Below are 23,658 nucleotides of genomic sequence, written 5' to 3'. Positions count from 1 at the left end.
GCACCCTGTGTTCAGCAAATAACTGCAAAATTCTTTGACTCCACTGGAGACATTTTCTCTATATGAGTTAATGCACAGTCTTACAGCATCTGCTCTGACTGCATTTCTTAAGTGGGTCATTATGTAATATCTAGACGAGGCTGCTGTGGGCTATAACACATAAGGAACTTTCAGAACCACTTAAGGTGAAAAATGTGAAAGAACTCCAGAACCCCTAACCCAGTTTATGTTTTCCCTGAGAAAAGATGACAGCTTAGTACATATCCCAGACTTAGGCTTGGAAAAATTCTGCAAAACCCAGTATCTTTATTTTACCCCACACTAGTATTTTTATTTTTCTGCACAGTTCTTTTAGGGATACTATAGATGTAAAACAGTGTCAAGTACCATACACACCAATACAATGAAACAGTAAATTCAATTATTTTTGATTCCTTTCATGATCTACATGCAGATCTAACATTTTCACACTAATGGCTCAAATTTCCAGCCATTAATGCTCACTTAGGCCTCTGAAGGCTCTTCACAAAAACAGATGACTAACAAGGTTGAACAGACAGATCTAAAGCTCTAAAGAAATGGCAAAAGGAGCAGATCCTATTTTAAAGCATACAAAATTAGCAAGATTTTTAACAGAAAATTATACTGACACAACAGCTCATCCTCAAAAATTAGTTTCAGAAAGATCACGGCAATAATACGTAATACTTGAGTGCTTACATCTTGGAGTACATATTAAAGAAAACTGGGAGTTTTGGTGTGTCTATGCAGTGCTCTGAGAACTGAGTTACTTAACTCTGACCATCTGAACTCTGAACATAACTTCCAACCCATGAATTACTGGTTAAGTGCACCTTACACTGCAGAAACACCCTTTCAATTTAATATGCAACTGCAGTCTTCCCTGACATTTGCTTAAAAATATTCAACAAGTTTTCTCTTCTCTTCAGTAAGAATCATCCCTAAAATAATTTCTATATACAAAACTGAGCAGTGAAATATAAGCAAAGACAAAAAATACAAAGGAAATCCCACAAGCATCCCAAGAAATTTATTTACAATTAATGTACACTTTAAAAAAGTGTTGTCCACTTCAGTCCCAGCATCATACAATAGTTGAGGTGGGAGGTGCCTTCAGAGGTCATCTGGTTTCACCTTCCCTATTCAAGCAGGGCCACCTAAAGCAGGTTTGCCCAGAACCATCTGAAGATGGCTTTAGAATATCTCCAAGGAGGGAGATTCCACAATGTCCATGGGTAACTTGTGCCCAGTGTTCAGTCACACCCACACTCCTTTGTTCAGAAAACCCCCTGTGTTTCAGCTTGTGCCCATTGCCTCTGCTCTTGTCACTGGGCACCACTGAAAAGAGTCTGACTTCACCCTCTTTGCTCCCTCCCTTCAGGTATTAATTTACATTGATGACGTTTTCCCTAAGTCTTCTTTTCTCCAGGCCAAACAATCCCAGGCCTTTCCTCATAGACAGATGTTCCAGTCCATTCATCACCTCTGTGGACCTTTGGTGGATTCTCTCCAGCATGTCCATGTCTCCTTTGTACTGGTGAGCCCAGAACTGGACACAGGACTCCCTCCTGGTGTGGCCTCACCAGTGCTGAATGGAAACTTTCAACAACTTTCAAGCTTCAAGAAATTACCATTAAAAATTTCTATCTTTACCTTCCATTATGGAAAGCCTTTCTCATATACAATTCTGGGGAAAATAAACCTGTGTGATTTTTCGCAAGTTAACTGAATATGGGAGATAAGTCTTCATGTATTTGAGATTTCAAAACATTTTTCACAGTAGGCTGAGAAAGCACTCACATGAACTAAGAATAAATCTGGTAGTGACATTATCTTTGAAATTATTTCATTCAGAAGCAATTTAGCAATTTTTAGAAGAAGTATAATCACTCTGAATTTAAATTTGATTCCTTAACATAGAAAGAAATTGTGAGGTGTAGTTATTCAGCACAAAAATATGGCAAATATAAAATTAAGTTAATTTGGCTTTGTGGCTATTTCTATGGCAAACAGTGCTAGTATTAGACTTCAAAGCCAGGGTGTGCAAGGAAAACCCCCCCCAATGCATATGTTCAAACTCTAAAAGTACTTTAAAGCAGTTTTGAAACATTCAACAAGTTGTATTTTTGCGCACTATTTTAAAAGTTTCAAATCCAGTGTCATAACAAACTAATGTAATTTAGAAAAATAGCCAACCTTCATGCAGCGTTATACTCTTTACAGTGCTATTGACCTAATTTTCTTTCTCAGTTTTTACTGATCTTTTATATTCTCTCTGGACAAGCAATTGCATCCTGAAACAGAAATTACAAGAAGTTACCAGGGTGTGTTGCATCATGTTGCAGAACTGTCTGCAAAGAGCCAATCTAAGACACTGTATTTACCAAGACCAGCACTGAAACTCCAGCACACATGTATTCTGCTTTTAAAATCTCTGATGTTTATTTTTGACACAGTTATACATTTTCCTATTGAAGAAGGCATCTCGCTGATGGCAGTTCTGTAATACGTTCTGCACACGTGCTGTTCCAGTCACAACCAAACAAGCAGCCTGAATACACACAATAAGAATTAATTGCAAATTGTCAATCAGGCAAGTGATAGCAGCTATCAGAAAATGAGAAGCAGCTTCGGCATAATGATGTGTATGCTTGATGATGGTGATTAGATGTTAAGAAAATCTCTGACAGAAAATTTGGTCCTAGAAAGACACAATTTTGGGGGTATTAATATAGTAAATCCTAAAATAAGTAGGCCTAATCTTGAAAAAAACATCCCTAAAATATTAGCATGATCCCTAAGTATGTCTCCATTAATTCCTTGAGATAGAAAGGATCGTATTTGAATTCTGCCAGAGATGGAAATGTGCAAACAAGCTCACACAACTTCTGGACCCCAAAGAATGGGAAAGCTCCCAGAGTTCTGTCTGACATGTGGACCTATTAGCTTTTCCATTCAGATCAGGAACGTGCTTTCAGAAGTCACCTAATGGTTCTCATCATGGAATGCTCTTGGAATACACAGATTATTTTAGGTGAAACTAAGTGGGAAGATGTGTTCCAGAAGCTCACAATGAACTACAAATATTAGCAGGCATTTAGTCAATTGAACTAGAATTCTAGAATTAGTCTGAAGTGGAACTCTGTAATAATTTTTATTCATTATTACTCAAACAGTTTCTCCCTGTTGTTCCGAGCTACTGTTTCCCATATTTAGTCATGGCCCAAATGCCTAGAATGACAAAGTAACAATTTTTCCCACAAGACTTCTCAATTTCATTTCTCTATCACTTACAAATTATTCTTCAAGACTTCACAAAGTGTCCAGTAATTTAAGGCAATTCAGACAATTTAAGACAATTCTGATCAAAAAAGCACTGTGATCCTATCATCCAAAAAGAATGTTGTTCTTTCCATCACAGTACTATCAAAGGTACATTATTACAGGCTTAATAGTTTCATAAAGGACCAATGAGTAGACTAATAAAAAGTTATACAGAAACAGACACAACAAATAGAACTCACTGCACTCTTTATTTCCAGCTAAGGTCAACTGTCTAACAAAATTGTTCTGAAGGAAAAGGGCAGTGCTAGAATGATATACTTGCAGAACATTTAAAATAAAATTCAGAGGGAGAATAAATGATGTGAAGATGAAGACATACAATGCATAAAATAGATTAGTTGTGATGGATGTTAACAAAGTAACTGTCGATCAAAACACTAAGTTGACAAAGTATAAAGAAAAGAAAATGATGTTATATATTCATATAAAAATCAAGTGTAACATTTTCCCAGCAAAGCCAAAGCAAGGAATGCTGATTGGTATAAAGCCAGAGCACCAGCTCCCTGCCTCCAGAGGACTGCCTGATAAAAGCCTCTGCCTGGGCTCGTTAATACAGCTTTATCACATCTCACAACTGAAGTCAAACACACTGTTTAATTTATTAACATCCACAGACCAGCTATCACAGAAGTCTCCTGGAGCTACAGGCTTAAAGAACCATATCCCTAAACTATCAGACTATAAAAATGAATTTGGGAAAGACAGATAATAAATCTTCTATGGTCATTTGCATGCAAGTGCCATTCTAATGGTGGTTTTAATCAGGCAGTGGGCAAAAGTTAAATACTTTTGGAGTATGCACACCAAAAATTATAACTAGAAAAGCTTAAGCTGGTATAAAAGTTAAAATATATGACATCTTCTTGATTAAAGCCTCCTAGACACACCAGCCTTGAAAAATGAGAGAAGAATGAGCACAACCTATTTTATCATTATAATAGCATTTAGTAAAGACACTCATAAAAGCAGAGGCACATCTTATCAAGTGTGAGATGGTACAGCACTGATAAAAATAATCTGAATAAGAAGTGCTTGAAACTTCAAAAGCTTTGCTATTGCCTGTGACATTGACTTTTCATGTTAAAAAATTGTTTAAAGTAACTGTCTTCAGTTTTTATTTATGGAAGAGAGAAATAAGAAGTTCATGCTACATATCAAATGCTCAAGAGATAAAATATTCTTAGAAAAGATAGAGTTCATAAAAGGGTCACTGACAAAGTTTTCTTTCTGAAGATCCAAATGCAATAAATAGCTGGAAAGCAGTGCAAGTTAAAGCTGTGCTTCTTCATTTGTTTGGAATATTTGTTCACATCATAAAAGAGACAAATTCTGGAGGCCCTTGAGAATCCATGCAGTCTTCCATCAAGCTTCCCATAGTGATAAGGGAAAGCTCATGGTTGTTATTTCTTGCACTACAATGATTCCTGCCTCATCCCAAATTCTTGAGAGCTGATTCATACAAAGAGTTGTGCACTGCAAGGGCGTAACTTACTCCCAACACGAACTGGGAGTAGCTGATCTCATCTCCATGGAAGCAGTAACTTCTACAGAGCTCTTGTAGCATGGGAAGAATTACCATCAACAGGGTAAACTCTAATCTCTCCTTTGTGACAGACAGATAAGTTGAAATCTTTACCCTACTTTTAGTTTTCCGATTTTGAGCACTGTAGTCACTAAGCTTCCAACAAGTTTGCAAGTTAGAAGATAAAAAGCAACACTCAAAAACTAGCTATCATTTGTAAAGGATAATTTAGAAGACATCAAGTAAATTTCCAGAGAAATTCTCCATCTTGTTAAAACAGAATGGACAAAAACTATTTAGGTGACAACTGTGTATCTGGGAAGTCTGTCACTGCTGAACATGTTAAATCACAAGTTGAGGATGGTGGAAGGCTGCTGTGGAAGGGACAGCAGTTCAGACTTGAAACTATAAACAAGACAAAAATCTAAGACATACCAAAGAAGGATTTTGTCCTATTCAGTGCTATAAAATCTTGGCTATGTATTTCATCCATTTTGAGTACCAAGCTTTACATTTAAGAAGATTTACAACTTTAGGACTAGGAAACAGATTGTATCAGGAAAGATAAATTCTAGAATAGATTAACCAGCAATGTCATAAAGCATCCAGTAGTGGTGAATTTTAAGTACCTTAAGCAAAAAGCCATCTGAACCACCATATGAATTTTTGATCCTACCTTGGGGAATCAGGACAAATAGGAAGATTTCTCAACTCCTCTTCCAAAATATTTTTCTGTGATTCCATGGGTTTTTATTGCTTTTATCTCAAAAGTATAAATGAAATCCAATGTAATAGAATTTTTGAGCTGGATTTTGTATCAGGCTTTTGCCCTGAGCAGGCAGTATATATTACACACAGTTGTATGCAGTCAGCCTGGTTAGTCACTGTCTGCCTAGCATCCAGAGACAAATATAAACATGTAATATTGACTGAGTATATGTCTATTTATTTTGTCCTCAGCCAAAAAATTCACAACTTTTTCAGTGGTGGGATTTTTTTCTTATAATACAAGTTTTCAAAGGAAGATATTACACAAAAATCTCAGCATTCCTTGAGGAAGTTTTGTTTCCCAGAAAGCAAATAATTAACTGACTCTTAAAAGCAGCAGTTTTGGTGATTTGAATTAGAAATACTCTCTATTATTTTGACTAGGTAAATGGGCTCTCTTTTGATATCTCTATTTGCTTCTCATATTCTCACATTCTTTCACATTATATTAGCATGATAAGATTACATTAGCGTTAGAAGGTGTACTGTCAGTATATTTGGGTATCCTTTACAGCTCCAGTTTTGGCTTACGAAATTATGGACTATGCAGGAAGAGACAAAAGCTTTGCTTCTTCCCTTCTCTGTAAGAGGTTTCAGAATTTGAAGGACTAAAGTCAACTGTTCAAACACTTGACTAAAGACACTGTTCAAAGGCACAGCAAGTGTCTTCCTTAAGTATAACAGGATGATCCTCAGTTGCAAACACTGCACTGTACTGCAGTTGCTGCAAGATCAGGTTTCCAATCATAATGAAACAGGATGGATCCAGAAGATCTGTATTAATTGCTTAAGTGCAAGGTGCATTTAATCAATACACATCCTTCTCGGAACATAAAATATTGTGTGTTATTGCAATAAGAAACTGTCTAATGAACTGTGTGTTCACTTTTGCATACTCATTTATTCTGACATTACACCTGCAGAATGGAAAGTATACCATCTCCACAGTCAGCACTGTGAGTTGCCACTTTCCAAATAGTGGTTTGATAATGTCATCAACTTTTTCTTGTTCATTTTCATGGAGAAATTACTCACTTAACTGACAGCATTTCTGTACATATTCTTTTGTGAAGAGGCTTACATGAAAACACACTATTAATGCTTTGGGCTCTTGAAAGGAAAAGAAAAATAAACCAAAAAAGGTGCCTACTTTCTTCTGAATTCCTTAATTGAAAAAACCCTAACAGATTATCAGCCTAGTAGTAATTTAAGTGCTGTTGATAAAAGTGACTGCTGATAAAACACTACTTAATAAGTCATTAGAAATTTACTGACACCTTTTACATAGTTTTACTATCTAAACAGGTCAAAATATTCTTACTTTTGCATTTCTAAGTATAGGCAGTCACTTTTGAACTCTGGCAAAGTAAAACAGCTAAATTATTAGTAGAGACTTGGTTTTTTTAGTACAACGTGGGATTTTAGCTGAACACCTCCCATCTCTTCAGGATCAAAAAAAGTTACTGATTCTCAAGAAGTTTGGGGTGGCTCAAAGACTTTAGATACAGGAGGAGATCTTTGTAAGTCTATATTGAAACAGAATTGCTTTATTCTATTTAAGCATAGGAAAATTAGCTGAATACAAACAAAAGGTGTCACTGACACAAATATATTCATGAGTCAAAATAATGTCTAAAGATTGTTCAACCCTGCAAGTTAAGCAATTAAGCAAGGTATATAAGTCTGTCTAATTTTAAGTCCTGCTAGTTCATATTTTTAGTAAAGATTTAATGTACGGGGAGAAACTTGACAGCAGGTGTGCCATGTAAAGAACTATGCCACTATACCCTCAGTCATGTCTGTTTCCTCCTCACTTTAACCTCCACTTGCTTTTTTTCCTCCAGTCTGTCAGAATTCTGTTTTATAAAACATGCATTAGAGACTACTGGCTCCACCAGATGCATCACCTACCCTCCTCTCCTTTGAGTGACAATCAACCAACCAAGAAAGAAGCATGTAAACCAAAAATAACATCCCTCTGAGGAAAAAGATTATGCAAAAAAGGTCAGAAAGTGCTCATTTAGCTGAGGGATTCACATGTGCTTCCAAGTGACAAATAGGCAGAAGCAGGAGTCATTGCATGAGAGAGTTGGAGGTGTCAATCTCCTGCAAAGAGGTTTGTTGTCATCATCATATCAAAGAAGGCAGAAAGGGCAACACCTATCACCTGTCTAACCTAACCTGTCTACCAAACTCATCCTGCTATTTGACCTCCTCTTTTCCATCTACCAGGCAGAGAAGGCTGGAAGCAACAGCTTTGAAGCAAACAACATAGTGAGTAGATAGAGCCTAGACACAGAGGCACTTCTCTCATTTACCGAGTTCTGGAAGGCAGGCTGGGAAGATAATACACAATGTGGCATATTCCAAAAAAAAAAAAAGGAACTGGGAAACCACACTTCATCACCACCACAAAAATCAAAGAATGATGCAATATATAAAGTAGACCTAGTTACTGAAACAATAGCATGAAAATCTCTGTATTTTAATCATACTGCACTTCCTCACAACTTGCATAACTACTGTGTTTATTTATTTTTTTTCTTAGACATCTTGGATTTGGTAGACTGGCTGTGCAGAAATCAGGGCAGCACCTAAGAGCATGTATATGTCAATTACAGCACCTTTTTAACAATGACAACAAACTTCAATGTGTACTTGTTTCAGCAGGTGAACGCTGCCAGCACACAATACCCTGAACAGTCTAGGTTTATCTTTCTTTAGTGATAGCATTACAACACGTGATACTCTTTATAATGTCACATCAGAAAATACGATAACTTCAAATGTCTATAAATCAACATGAAAAATAATACACGGAATAGAAAGAGTGAATCATAAGATATGCAGTGTACAATTCACTTACTGAGCATTGGAATATAAGTCAATAGTCAGAATGATTAAGGACATCTGGGTATCCCCTGGTTAAAACCAGCTACACTGTCAAAACCTATGGTGATCAGAGGAAACACCTATCATACTGCTACCAGAACACAATGAAGCAAAACACGAATCTATGGTTGCATATCCTTGATATACATCTGTTACGTTGCTTCAATGGACTATTCTTTAGGATTTTTCTCCTACTTATTTTAAAATAAACAGGATTCAATTATCTCTGTCTAAAGGTAACAGAATAGCAGATCCAGATCCCAGAGTCCACTTGCTCAGATACCACTGAAGCGACACACATAAAAGGCATTTCTTGATCTTTGTCCTCTCCTTTCTTTTAACCACTCAGGTAGGGACTGTAATCCCACAGTGTACTTTTCATTCTCCCACCAACTCTCTGCACTGGGAAACCACATGCACACAGACAGGGATGCTCCTGCCAGCAACTGTGCTAGCTGTGAGTGTGTGCAGGGGCTTTCCCTGATCCATCCCAGTTCCCAGACAGGGAGGGAGCACCCGCTGCTGCAAAATGCCAAGGAGTGGTTGGTGCAACATTTTTTGTTTTAGAGTGTGCCAAAGCATCTTAAAAAAGGTCAATCTTTCTCGAGTGTTCTTTGAAACTAAGAGCTGCAACATGCACGAAAAAAAAAAAAAAAAAAAGAAGGCATTCTAGTAGTACTGGTCCAGGTATTCTGAAAATGTTATTATCTCTACATATTATAAATTTCCAAACATCAATGTTCAGGTGCAATAGTGCTTGTATCTGACAGATATTATATAATTTGACTTTCAAAAGATCATCAAGTTGCATCATGTATGCAAGTTAAAATTTAAAAAAAAAACCAACTAACCAACTTTTTTTCTCTTTTTCAACTTACTGCAAGTTTTTTGGATAAATCTTTTCTTTATATAATGTTTCTCTTTTGGCACAAAGTTGTTTTTCAATGTGTTTTTATTATAACATGCACTGTAATATTAAAATTTCTAAATCAAATAACTACATTTAATTCTAAAAACCCTTATTCATTGCAGTTATTCCCACTGGTATCAAAGGGTTTAGGAATAGTCACAATAATCAAATTACTTACTGTGATGATACACTGTTCTGGTCATTCCTACTGTGAAGAACCAGACCATCATCACACTTAATGGCTACTGTTTACCTTTCCAATAAATCCTAAATGTTTCTTCTGGATTCTTAACAAAAGCTTGATTCAAAAACTAAGAATAAGATTTTCTCTACTAAATCCTAATAACTACAACAATATTCATAATATATCGCTCTGGAGATACTGAGAGCTAACTGAAAATTGTGAAAACAAGTAAACTTTATCAGTAAAGTTGGGGGGCTTTTTCCCTGTCATTAAAATAGCAAACCCTTTCCTACTGACTGCATGAAATAGAGCAACCACCTTGAAGTCTGTGTCTTAGGACATTCAAAGCCTTTAAGTTGGAATAATTCTTTTTATGCTGTCACCACTTAGCCACTTTGTGGCATATGGGTATATGTGCTGTGTAGTGCTAGGCATTTAACTGTGCTCGAGGATTATGCATTATCTGGTGAAAAACACCTGGTAGAAAAACAAAGATATTATCTCCTATAGTAAAACCCAAACATTTAAATGCACCATTTTTATTAACAGGGCAAAACATTTTTATTTTAAAATTCGCTATTATCATGCCTTCCACCTGTAGTTAATTTCTCCAGTGGACACAAAAGCATCTATGACTTTCATACCACTGTTTGTTTTGCTGCAGTATAAATTATAAACATACAAGAGGGGATCGCAACTATAAAGTATATCTCTAAAGAAATTTCTTTTATAGGTGAAAAAGAATATAAAAGAGAAACACTATATTTATTTTCAGACCTCTGACAGAGCTCCTTTTAATACCATATTAAGTCTCTGCTGGGCTGCCAGAAATAAAACACAGTATGAGCTCAGATCTACAGCTTTTATTCTGTGTTTGGGTTTATTCTTAGAGGCGAATGGATTCAATATATTTTCAACCCAACCATATATTTTAAACTGCTGCCAGTTTATAGCTGTCTACAGATCTCCCAAATTCATAGAAGTAAATCTAGAGCCCAACCTCCTCCGCTGATGCTTGCATGAAGGTGATAACACAGAAATTATCTCTCCTGTAGAGTGTGAGAATGAAAAATGATGAGAAAAAAAAAAAACAAACCAATAATCTATATGATCTGATATGATGACTTCTGTAATACAATTACAAACTAATAATTAAGAACATCACAGAATAATTGGATTCCATGCTTTCCATAGTTCTATAGGCTCCAAAACACATACATTTCATACACTTTTGCTTACGCTCTTCCACATTCTACCTGGTGTACTCAGTGGGAAATCCAGGCCAAATACTACTTAGCCATCAAAGCAATGGAAAGCAAAGCCTTTAGCAGAGTAACCTGGATTCTGAAAGGAGAATTACTATCAAAAAAACTGTCTATGTCAAAGTGTTGTCCATTTACTTTTGATGCAGCCATACATTACAGTTCAGGCCCAACATTATTGAGATAAACCATCCCATTAACCACCTCCACCTGCACTGCCACACTGTGCTCCAAGTAATGAAGGGTTGGTATCTGCACTCCTTATGTCCCAGAATAGGCCCAAGACTATTAAATGAAGTGTGTGCTAACGAAGGGAATCCTAACGCTATATCAACTACAACTACTGAAATACGGATTTGGCTCCTTTACTTCCAAGCCCACGAACATTTGCTAATGTTTTCTCTCTCATCTCAAGTAGGAGTAATGGCCTCTGCTCATAGGAAACAATAAATGGCCAGCACTTGTTTGGCAAGGAAGAGTTCATATACAGTCTATTTTGGTACCTGAAATAAGGAGAGGACAAGCAGAATTGAGGAGGGGGATGGGGAGAAGATAGTAGGACAGCCTGGCAGGAATGCACATATCTAGGAAATAGTGAAGCAATCAGGCATTGTATTTTTAGATACTTTCTTTTTCAAGTGCCAAAGATTCCGAATAAATCACAATGGCAAACTGAGAGCCTGAGATGGGATAGATTACAGCTGAATGCTGCACAGATCAAATATTCAGCTCCAACCCAAAGCAGAAGTCCTAAGTGCTTATCTGATACACTGTAAAAGATTTCCATGACACACACCAGCTACTCCTTTGATGGCTACACTTACTGCTAGATACCATATCTGTCTGCCTCCATATGTTTTAAAATGTCTAAAACCACCTGGTAAGCATAAGTTCTCTAAGCCAAGTATACCTGAAACCTTTCCAGATGTTCAGTTATTTATATATCAACTCTCCGACCATAGGTAGTAACCTTGAAAGACAGAATAACGAATAAGAAATCTGTATTTTGTGAAAATTGGTATTTACATGATGTAAAATTTATATTGATGGAAAGCCAGGGTATTTTCAGCATTCTTTGCATATAATTACTTCTTTACACTCATTGAACAGAGGAACCGGAGATAGAGGCAGAACTCAAATTTTATACAGAGGCTTATGTTGCAGTCAGTTCTCTCAAGCATCAGTTATTTCCTCCACCCTGCAAGAGTAGAACGTATATTTTACACTTAAAATATTTTTATCTCCTTGCATGTCCATTATACATATACATCCTTTATTAGATCATGAGTCCATTTAATTTATTCCTTCCCTTGTGTATTTGCAGATTTCACAGAAAAAGCATTGATTGCATGTGGAAGCAGCACTTCTAGCATAGTCTAGACAAGATGGCCCAGCACCCTGTCCATCTGAATCTTAAAAGTGTCCAATGATGAAGAGTGTCTGGAGACAACAGATCATTATTAAATATAGTGACGCTGACTCCTGACTGACACAAATCAAAGCTTTCACGCTGATATGAATATTGGTGCAAATCACTTGGAAAGTCACTACCTGCTTTTCATCATGTCAGATGAATCCCAACTGAGATATAAAGAAATTGGTCCAATACATACCACTAACACATAATAAATTTTATCTCAACGCGTGAGATACAAAATCTGTTTCCTCCTTTCCCTCCTCCCACCTCGTTTTTTTTCCTGTAATTGTTTCCCAGTATATTTTTTATCACTTTCTTACTTTTTCCCTAGCATCCCTTTTCCTAAATTCCTATTTTCAACTTATTCAATATGTAATTTTTTGTCCTTTTAGCACTATTTCCTTTGTCTTCTAAGAATGCCCCAAGCAACAAGAGCAAGTCATTCATTAAAAGCAAAAGTGAGCACTAGTGCACAAGGATCTCTCAGAGGTATGGCAGAGAATATTTTAACTCTAAGTAAACTTAAAGTTGGATAAACACTACTTAATAATACTATTTGGTCCATTGTGGTCCTTCTGCCCACAATGTAGAAATTACTGCCTCTTTCCTAACATGAATTTGTGACTGCCTTGTCTAAGAAGCAAAAACCTTCAACACTTGCCATGAATGACACCATGGCTTTTGTAAATATTTCCATTTTTTGAGTAAGCCTGGTCATACTGGTCAGCACAATCCCCATTCTGAATTCATCACACCCTAAAGCAAAGCAACCAGTTGCTGTGGTAATGTCTTATTCATATCAGTATTCCCAACAGCTTAAGTTTGTCCTAGATATTGAACCCACAGGACACTTTGTGATTAAACTTGTTCTTACCCATACAAACTTTTACTGATAATCTCCCTCTGCTCTTCTCATTTTGCCATGACACTGCATGCCTTTACCCAGTAGCAGATGAGTTTTGGCTATGACTAGAAGAAATGCAGCTTTCTGATAGATAAAACATTGATTAAGACAATTTCATGAGGCAGAGGGATGAAACAGTTCATTGTTACAATGGCTCAGTATTCCACAGAGGACACATTCTGTTACTTCAAGAGCTCTCAGTGGTGTTAATTGACATTAATTTGAATGCCCTTGAATCAGAAGATGCCCTGCAAGGTGCAAGATTAAATGTAAGGAGATGATCATCTTAAGGCAGCCACTACCTGTTAAAACGTACAAAATGTTGCCTTTGTCATTAATAGTTTTCATCATTCAAGCTGCCTGTGCGTTATTTGGGCTTTATTTCACTTGGAAAAATGAAATTGAGGAAGAGTCACACTTTTGTTGGTTTCATTTTCTGACTCTCATGCACTAACATCAAATCCCTGTAACAACTCTTCTGCAGGCATTACCATTTAAAAATAACCAATGTTTGAAGCTATGATTCTATTTGAAGAGAATTAATGAGAAAAAAATCCACCTTCCTTGTTAAAAATCCAACAGACAGGTACACTCAGAAATGCTGATGGCCCTGAAAATGAGTTGAACGTTTAAGAGCCTGAAGGGAGACAGCTAGAAAAGTGGAAAGGAAAGTTTAGACGAAAAAGGGCCAAAATTGTGGGAAGATAAAAATAAATGGGCCCTCTCACATAAGGAGAAAGCCCAGAGGAGTGAAGCTAGACACTAGTTAGCTTCACATCACATCACATCACATTGGTGATGAGATATGTTGAGTATTGTGTGTCATTCTCCAAAAGAAAGGAGGTATTTCTTTTTAGCTCTGTCATTTTTATCTTTCCACATTCTTTTTCTGGCATAAAAACTTATTTTTGAGAAACATTTTGCCTACAGTAAGTCATGTTTCAGTCAGATTTTGCTTCGTAGTCTAAGGGAGTGCAAAAGTGTATCTTACTTCTTCTCACCATTACAAGCTTAAAGTGAATTAAAGCTGTCATTAATTTTTAAAAGCTACTAGGCATGCATATCAAGAGAACCAAAACAGAAAACACATCTAATATAGGGCTCAATTGAAGACAATTTCCATAAAAATATCATCTGGGTATTTCATATTACTTGCATGGTATGGATTCAGATCATATTTCCCGAATTTTTCTATAGACACTTTCCTGTTACTGCGAACTATACCTGTAAGAAAAAACTTTAAGCTTTAAACCCTCTTTATGCTTCAATACCTACATTAGTGATCCATAAACCAAATAATTCCTCAACAGGAGCCGTGCAAGTCCACTGTGTCAAAATCACAACCTTATGTTTTTTTAGCCTGAACAGTCCTGCGTGGTGGTTGCACAGGTAGCCAAGAGCCTGCTCAGTGTTTGTCACTGATGATGTATGTGTTATGGAAAAACAATTTGACTTTCGGACCTCTAACGGACTAGAGCTGGAAGGCTGAGAGCGGTATGTAGAGGGAAAAGCCTAAATTATAACTTGGGGGGCGTTGGATCTGAAAAGTAGTGAGAAGTATCACACCACCACTTTGGTGGCCGTGTCCCTTGTTGGATAATCATGACTCCACATTTTTTTCCCAAACTTTAATGAACTGCAAAGATGGATTTACAGTTGAGCTGATAGCACAGTCAAATACAAGAGTTCCCTATCCCCAACACAAAGGATCTGGTATCCTATGTGAAAGGCTATACATCCTAAAACATTAAAAAAGCTAGGACATTAGGAAAAGAGAAAAACCATGTAGAATCCAATAGAGAACACATGGCTGTGAACCTCTTCTAGGAAGCAAAAGATTTATTCTGAAACATTAGAAATCAAGCAAATGGGGGGGGGATTGCACTGTGTCTTTCAAACAACTTGTTGGTAAGACTACTATTCGACACTGGCATCACAGTTTATGAGAAATCTAGCTGCACAGCAAGAAACATCTTTTCTAAGAAAAGAAGTTTCCCCTGGTTTTGACTGCCTGTTTTGCAAAGTTTTTCATTAACTGTCCAACCATCCTCTGCTTACCCAGCTGGCTTGAGCTGAACACCTTTCTCAGCAACATCCTCTTACACACACTGCAGCCAAGAAGCTTCATTTTTAAATAACTGGGAAAAAACTCTTAACACTCCAGGAGTCACAATCACTGTGGAGGATAACAAAGCATGCTTTTCTTCTCCCTAAAATGCAAGTTATCCTGTAGCCTTTCTCAGGTGAAAGCGCAACTGCAATTTGAGATACGGAGAAAAGAAAGGCACTTCTGGCTTACCAGAAGAAGCGAGTCTCCATCAAACAGTTGTCACTTAGGCACCAGAGAGGTACAATGGAGACCACAGCAGGGAGGTGTAAGGGGGACTAACCAAAATTATCTCCTGGGAGGTGGTAACTAGAGAAGGTATACCCTGGAGGTTCATACCCAGCCCCAAGTCATTTCAGCAAAGGCAAAAGTACCAGTTAGGTCAGAGCAGGCATCTTAGGGCGGGATACGAGAAGCCCTGAACGCTTCTTAGCCCGAGATCCCAGGCTTTAAGCGTTTGCTTACTGTCCCCATAGACACACACACACACACACATTTGCCCACGACTACACGGGTGCGTTCACCCCTCGCAAGCGGGCAGGCAGCTCCCCCCTCCCTGCCCCATGCCAAGTTGCCAGACTTGCTGCCCAAAGGAGAGGGGACGAGACCCCAAATTAACTCAGAGAAGCAGCATCGCGTCCCCGCGCTGCCCGCGTCCTACCGCCTGTAGAGCTGGCCTCCTCCAGCTGCGCCGAGATGCTCTCCACTCTCCTCACGTCCATGCTGGGAGGCGCCCGGAGCCGCGGCGGGAACGCGCGGCAGCACCGCCGCGCCGGGGCCGCGGAGCCGGAGCGGAGCGGGAGCGGGGCTGGGAGCGGCGGAGCGGAGCGGGCTGGGAACGGGAGCGGGGCTGGGAGCGGCGGAGCGGAGCGGGAGCGGGAACGGGAGCGGGGCTGGGAGCGGCGGAGCGGGAACGGGAACGGGAGCGGCGGAGCGGAGCGGGAGCCGGGCTGGGAGCGGCGGAGCGGAGCGGAGCGGGAGCGGGGCCCCGCCTCGGCGGCGGCGCCTCCCCCGCCACCCGCGCGGCGCGGGGCGGGCTCGGCGCGGGGCTCCGGGGGCCGCGACCCCTTCCCTGCCGGGAGAGCGAGGGCGAGGGCTCGATCGCCTGCCCCGCCGGGATGCCCCGGGGCCGCTGCCGCCGCGGGGCTGAGCCGGCACCTGCGCCCCGAACCGGCCCGGGAGCGGGGCGGCCGCGCGGACAGCCCAGAGGCAGAGTCCGGCAGGGCCGGGCCGCCCTCCCGCTCTGCTGCGCGGCCGCACACAGGTGGTTCCCGCATCACCTGTTAGCCTCAGGCTGCCCGGGACACGGACCGGCACTGAGCACAGGGGAGCTCTCATCGCAGCTGCGCTCCTCGAACACCCCTGTCAGGCTAGCACAGGCTGGGAGCACTCCCTAAGCCCCAGGGTATATTTTGGAAGGGATTGGAAAGGGCATTTTAAGACACCTTCATAACACCTCTAATTTATAAAAGCCTACTATGACACATGACATACTATCAGAAAATGCTTCAATAATGGTAGTTCTCCCCGTTCAATTTTAACACAGTTATTTTTTCAGTCTTTACAATTTCTTCCATTCCTGCACGAATAATGACGTGTCTCAGAAATTGCAGTTCTTCTTCTCATTGAGTTCATCCCCAAAAAATTACAGTATTTTTTTTTCAAGGCACACAAGGGTTATAGGCTTAGCTACCTAATACCTTAAATATTTTTTTTGACATCTTATTTCATATTATTCCTTGAACCTTGTATTATTAAGATTCTTCTGAGCTGAAAGATAAAAGGAGTAATTCCTATGCCACATTGCCAACTAATGCTTTAGGAAAGGACTTATATCTCCTTTTATTTCATGGGAAAAACTTATGTCTGTTTCAACCCCAAAATGATGGAATGATTGAAGCCTTGAATGGACAGAGACACCACAGTGTAGCACAACGCTTGCCAAGAACAACACAATGTTGAGTAGCTTTTGCCAAGTGGTTTTTTTTTGATAAAAATACATTCACTGATGGAGGTTTAGGTAACAGGAGAAACAGGAATTCAGGTAACAGGAATTTAGGTAACAGGAAAAACAGGATTCAGAGTACTGTATTTTTCATATACCCTCAAAATATTTCCCTTCTATAAGGTGAATCCTCAAGTAGCCAGGATATATCTCTCCTTATCAAAGAAATTCAAAGTAGTAAGAACAGAGATCAGGATTTTATCTCATTATCAGGATTTGAGCTTACTTTGATGCTAACCTTACAGAAAACTCTATCACAATTTTTCAGGAGCCCTTGTTGTTACACATATACAGTTTTCAGAGTGAGGTAATTCAGATTTATAGTTGTCACTTCCCTTTGCTCTATACCAACATTGCATCAAAACTCTCTGAGTTACAAAAACACTCTAAATATATGGGAGCAGCTGGTCATAACAGAGTGAACTAAGGCAGGAACAGTAGTAATATATCAAGAATACCTATACATTCATCTTGTGTCTTAGAATGAATTACAGGTATACAGCACAACATGGAACAGAAGTGCCAGAAGTGCCTACCAGGTTTTTACAGATAAGACAGTGTGTGTCAACTCAAAGATGAATTGTGTCTGAGGCAAAGAAAAAAGAAAGTGACCCAAATAAACTGAACTGTCTCCATAAATCTGCATGTTTCTCTCAATCTCATCTACTTTGTTTTTATGCTTGCTCTCCTTGTTTCCATGCACTTGCTCTTTGTCTCCTTCTTGATGGGCCTTGCTCCAAGTAATTTCCTCTGAATACTCTTTTTTTTTTTTTTGTTCTGTTGAGTTTTAAATACTTCTCTTAGAAAAACTTGTGTCATTTTGATGTTCTATGTAAACCAAAATGTGCATGTCAGAATGTGGTGTTTTTCCAAATTTGCTTTAAAGGGCAAATTCTTTATTGTTTACCAAACCTGATTAAGTTTCCTCCAATTAGAATGTCAAGCCCATGTATCTGCTCTATATAACATTCAGTAAAAATTGACATCAACTGTGATTTCATCCCGTCTATATAATTACATTTCGACATATAATTGTATTTCTACAAATATGGAGTTTCATTCTAGCTTCTGCTTTTCAAAATATATAACCATTTCCTTTCTTCGTCATTTATTTCAAATATTTCTTTTGGAGCTAAATACTAATAATACCTTGAGCATGTAGTTAGTGCTACATGTATAGCTGAAGATTTCTTTTAGTCCCTTGTGACAAAATTTTAATTTCTTCTTGAAATAGTTGATGTAGTTTCCATCTAATTTTTAAATTAGAATCTGAATCAGCATATTCCTGTTTGCCTCAAATGTAAGCTAATTGGAAAGCCTTAACATAATTATGATTTAGTGTGTCCAAATTAAGTTCAGATTTCCACATCTGTTTAAAATATGTAATATGTAAAATCAAGTGTTAAATCGTGAAGCCAAAATAATGATCAAGGAGGCATTTTCTTCCAAAAGAGATAATCAAATCATTGGTGAGTAAAAAATAACCAACAGGATTTCTAGTGGTACCATGTTCCTAACAGGGAGGACTTGTTTTTTCCTACCTATTTGTGTGGATGAGAAAAGGCTCGGACCCAGAAAATGTACAGCAATACACAAATATTCAGTCCTTTCAGTCTGTTCTGCTCCCCTACTGGTCTTGGGACATCTGCAAAGGGTTAACACAGTAGTTCACCTACCCAAATTGTATTAGCACTAAGGAACTGAATAATTTATAATTAAAAATTGGAACAGAATAAATATAAGCCACAAAATATCCAACATGTTTGTGTTACTTTCTAAGCCTCCAGAGAAGCCATTTATTTTTGCAGTGCGTCCTCTGCTACAGAATGGCTCTCCAGGTGGCAGCTTTCTTGATGCCCAGAAGAATTCATCATTGGGTTATACTTTGTGACTGAATGTCATTCACAATGTTTTTCACAAGGAAAAAAGAAACCCAACAGCCAAATCAGTCTGTCACTTACTTCTAGGAAAAATATTTTTCCTTCGCCAAAAAATAATAGAAGTTCATTTTGCTATTTTTTTATTCAGAAGTGAGAAAGAATTCTGTTCTTCACTCTATCATACATTTTAAGAGTATTTTTGTTCTCAGGAGTGTATTTTACTTAGTTTTGGAGTCATTTAGTGTTGTGGTGAGCCATGATCAGCCGAATCAAGTGGACCAAAAGGTCCATTGGTTTGATGTTTCCGCAGCCCAAAAGCCTTGAGCATTCAAAAGTCTGTGAAAAATACATAAATCCGTGCCTTACCATGGCCGCAGCCCACCCTTCCCCTTATTTCTCGTATTTGGTTGTATTTCCAGAGAGTTCTATGTTCCTCGGTAGTTAATTGGTCCTCGTTATTCCTCCCCACCTACCCCTTCTCCCATTTGCTGTAATTCCTTCTCCCTGCCTTGGTAACATCCCATGGCTGATGTTCCATTGGTTACTGTGTTTTTTCCACACCCATATTGCGGGGCTACAAGACCCCCTGCGAGCCACGTTTCTTTGGCTTTCTCTGTGGATTTTTCTTTCCGGTAAACACTCTCCCCTCACTAGGAAGTCCCTCCGCTTCTTTCCTGCCTCCTTCTCGCACCTGTGCCATCGGTGGGCAAGGCGAACCCGAGCGGGTGCTTGCCGGCCCTCCTGCGCCGCGATTCGGTTTCCGTCCTCCCCGCTCGGAGCAGGCACAAGTTTGCCCAGTGCTGGGACAGCGTGCCAGCCAGACAGCACTGCAGCAATTCAGTGTAATAATGTACCTAAAAAAATGTTATGTGTATTCTGCATCACAAAACATGAACAGTAATTTGGCTGTACTCAAATATTTAACGTCTGTGATAAAGTACTTGATAAAAAATGAGAAGTCCCCGACACCTCCGGGAGCCCTCTGACCTCCTGTTGTGGGGTGCACACTGGGAGTCAGTGCCAAGCTGTTGATTGTGGCATGATTGCAGGGTGGCTGGGGTTGCCCTCTGCCGGGCAGTTGGTTCCAGACAACTCCCCGACAGATCCACCACATGGCACAGCCAACCTCATCAGCCCATCAGTGACACCTCAAGGGAAATACATTTAAGGAAGGGCACAAAATGCTGAGGAGGGGGGAATGAGAGAGATAGTGCCAAGGTCAGAGGAGAGGGGAGGTGCTCCATGGTGGAGCCCTCCCAAAGGAGCTGAGGCCCATGGAAGACCCATGCTGGAGGACATACACCATGAAAGAACTTGCTGCCCATGGATAAACGCATGCCAGAACAGAGGAAACAAGTAAGAATGAAGGAGCAGCTCTTGAAAGGAGAGTGTTCACAACCTGCAGTATGAACAAAGAAGTGACTGGAGTGAATTTGAGCCTGGAAAGGGGGAGAAAGTGTGCTTTTCTGATTAGATTATTTTCTTCTTTATTTTGCAATACCCAAGTCAGTAATTAAAGTTGTGAATAAATTAAGCTAAACTCTCCAAGTCTGTTTTGGCCATGACAGTAAATGCTGAATGATTTTTCTCTCTCTTTTGACCCACAGGTCCTTCTCCCCTGTCCCACTAGGTGTGGGGGTAAGCAAGCAGGTCTGCAGGTACTTGGCTTCCAGCTGGGGTTGACCTAGCACAGGGTAGATATGGGAGAATTCAAAATACAAAATGAGGTTGTAGGTGTAGGAAAGGTGACACAGAGTACTAACAAACTACATGTCCCTAAAAGAGTGGGCCTTCAACATTCAAGATTTCCTACTAACACAGTCTAGTTTTAAAGAGTCTTGGTGCTTTCAGAAAGAGTAATCTTGAATATTCTGATTTTTCTGACTATTAAACCTTAACAAGGACAATTCTTCAAGGGAACATTGTGCACTCTGTATCCTCATCCTTATACAGAAAAAAATACCAAGCAACAATTAAGGCCAGCCCTTGAACTTGTCAAAAATTGGCTTTTAGTATTACTATAACTTGTTACTAAATAGGCAAGAAGAAAATGTGAGAGCCTCCTTTCCTTGAAACTCAGTTTGATTTTTTATAATAAAATTTTGTAATAAGTTCTAGGAGAACTGGAAGCAATTTTATTTACTGTAAATGAGTAACACATCAGAATTTATACGTGGTAACAAAAAAAGAAGATAAAAACATTATTTATTCCAATTTTAATATAGCCTCCATATGTAAAACAGTCAAGATATGGATTGATTTCTTTGTCGGGGCATTTTAAGAAACTCAGGGAAGTAGGGGCTTCACTCAGTGTCAGTGGGAAATAAGTACCTTTCTGTTCCTTCAGAACTGAGATGCTAAGATCCGGCTTTTTTTTCTTTTCGTCTGCTTTTCTACTGTTGCAACTTGCTTTGCTGGCTTCACTTCAGTGTGCTGCAGGTGACGGGAGTGGCTTCATTGCTAAATGCCAGTATTTAGACATTTGAGATTTGATTTGTGAGATTCTTGTGGTTTTATATGTCATTTCAACTGTGATTCATGGTTTATAATAGCCACACCGCAGACATTGTAGAAGAAAGTCATTACAAACTAAGGCAAGGTTATATTTAAAAAAAACACATGTAATATTCAACACGACTTTGATGTACTGTTTGAAGACTTTCTTGGCATAATCTGTATCATTTAATCTAAATTGCTGTTGAATTGTTTGTTGTCATTATTAGACTGTCACTAAAATTATCTCATTAGTAAACCTGAGTCAATATAAGGTTTTATATTTACATCAACTTCATGTAAAAAAAAATAGCTTTGTAGCTTTTAAGAACAGAAGAATATTGGGAGAAAATTCACCTGCTGCTGAAATGTAGCCAACTTCAGAGGACACAGCTGAAAAACAATGCATTAGACAGGTGTAGGTTGAAGAAAAATACTGGGTAATTACACTGCATCTAACCTATGTTCTTGTGGGGAAAATCTATAGTATTTTATATAAAATAGATCATAGGCTTTACAATCTTGTGTGAAATACCTGCTTAGTGATCTGTCCTAGGCTCAGAAGAGACAGAAAAAAAGGAAAACCTAAACAAAAAATAGCAACAAAACCCCCTGAGCTGACCCTGGTGTAGGAGACTGTCCAGACTGAGCCAGTTTATGGCACAATGATTTCTCAGCGCTTTTTCTGGCAGTTTTACATTCAGCTGTATGTTGGCTTCCTATTGCTTTTCATCCTCCATTCTCATCAGATAATTCCACACTCTGCTCCAGTAAATCCTTCTCCCCCTCCACTTCTCTGTCTCCACTCCATTTCCTTTTCCCTTTCCTATTTACCTCACACATCGTTTCTCATGAAAAACTGAGTAACAGCAGAAAGGATAATGGCTTTTATGTTCAGCTAGCGAGATCAGAGAGCAGTAGTGCTCTGTACAGCCAACGACGGGATCTAACTGAATACAGTTTTTCACATTTTCCACTTTTAAATCCACATCCACAGAGTTTCCAGATGATAGGGCTTTAAGAACAAAAGTCATGGGAGTCCTAGTTAACTCAAAGCCCAGGCCATAGAATATCAAACAATAATTAATAATACAATATTTAAAAATTTCAGACTGTTTTAACACATTTTGTTCCTATGATATTTGCTCGAGATTTATGGCACTAATGATTCATTTATGGATATATGGAAAGACAGTAATCTCATCTTTTGTTAGTGCATCTAAATACAGAGATAAAGGCCAAATTCTCTCTTCAGTGGCAACGATATTCTTTTTTGAATGGGTCCAATCTATATGGGGAGACCAAAAGAGCTCATTCGTCCTCGTATAAAAATGTTCAAGAGGGATATGGTTGCTGTATAAATACATCAGACAGGTAAAAAAAAAGTGAAAGAATAAAAAAGGTCTTTCAGCTAAATGTCAATGCGGGAGGCAGAACAAATTATATAAACTATAAATTTAGGTTGTATATTTAACGGAAGTTGCTAAGCATTAAAGAATTCAAGTACTGGAATGCCCTTCCAAAATGAAGGGGAGGAAAGGCAAAATAAATGTTTAAAGGCAAAACTTGATAACTCTGATGGGATGCCTGTGATAACAGAGCTCTATGAATATAAATCGTATATATATATGGTTTCCTTTCGTTAACAAGTAAAGATCTTGAATAGAAGACCAAATTCATAATACAGCATGAGTCACAGGAAAAGGGCTACAATACTTATGCAGAGATTACATAACATGATATATATAATAATAAGAGCCTCTACCGTCTACATTTATCCCTGTATAAAATATTATGAAAACTTGCAGGACATGATAGAAGTCTTTTACATTTAAATGGTCGCTCCAAGGAAGGCAGTGATCAATTGCTCTCCATGGTCAATGGCAGTGCTACAGAAGAAAGGCACTTAGGTAGCAGCAAAGAGGTAGTCAGAATTTAGGGTAAAATT

General features: G+C 38.8%; 1 protein-coding gene across 2 annotated transcripts in view; it reads right to left on the bottom strand.

Annotated features, from left to right (window-relative positions):
* Window positions 1-16,138, bottom strand: part of KCNIP4 (potassium voltage-gated channel interacting protein 4) — a 400,171-nt gene extending 384,033 nt beyond the window's left edge. For both annotated transcript variants that reach the window (XM_039550706.1, XM_039550710.1), the window contains exon 1: window positions 15,994-16,138. In XM_039550706.1, coding sequence (XP_039406640.1) covers window positions 15,994-16,054 — 61 coding nt within the window. In that variant the 5' untranslated portion in view covers window positions 16,055-16,138. The remainder of the gene's footprint in view (window positions 1-15,993) is intronic.
* Between the last annotated feature and the right edge of the window lie 7,520 nt (window positions 16,139-23,658).

The sequence above is a fragment of the Corvus cornix genome, chromosome 4 (assembly GCF_000738735.6).
Source record: "Corvus cornix cornix isolate S_Up_H32 chromosome 4, ASM73873v5, whole genome shotgun sequence".
Taxonomy (NCBI): domain Eukaryota; kingdom Metazoa; phylum Chordata; class Aves; order Passeriformes; family Corvidae; genus Corvus; species Corvus cornix.
This window is presented reverse-complemented; position numbering and strand designations above follow the sequence as displayed.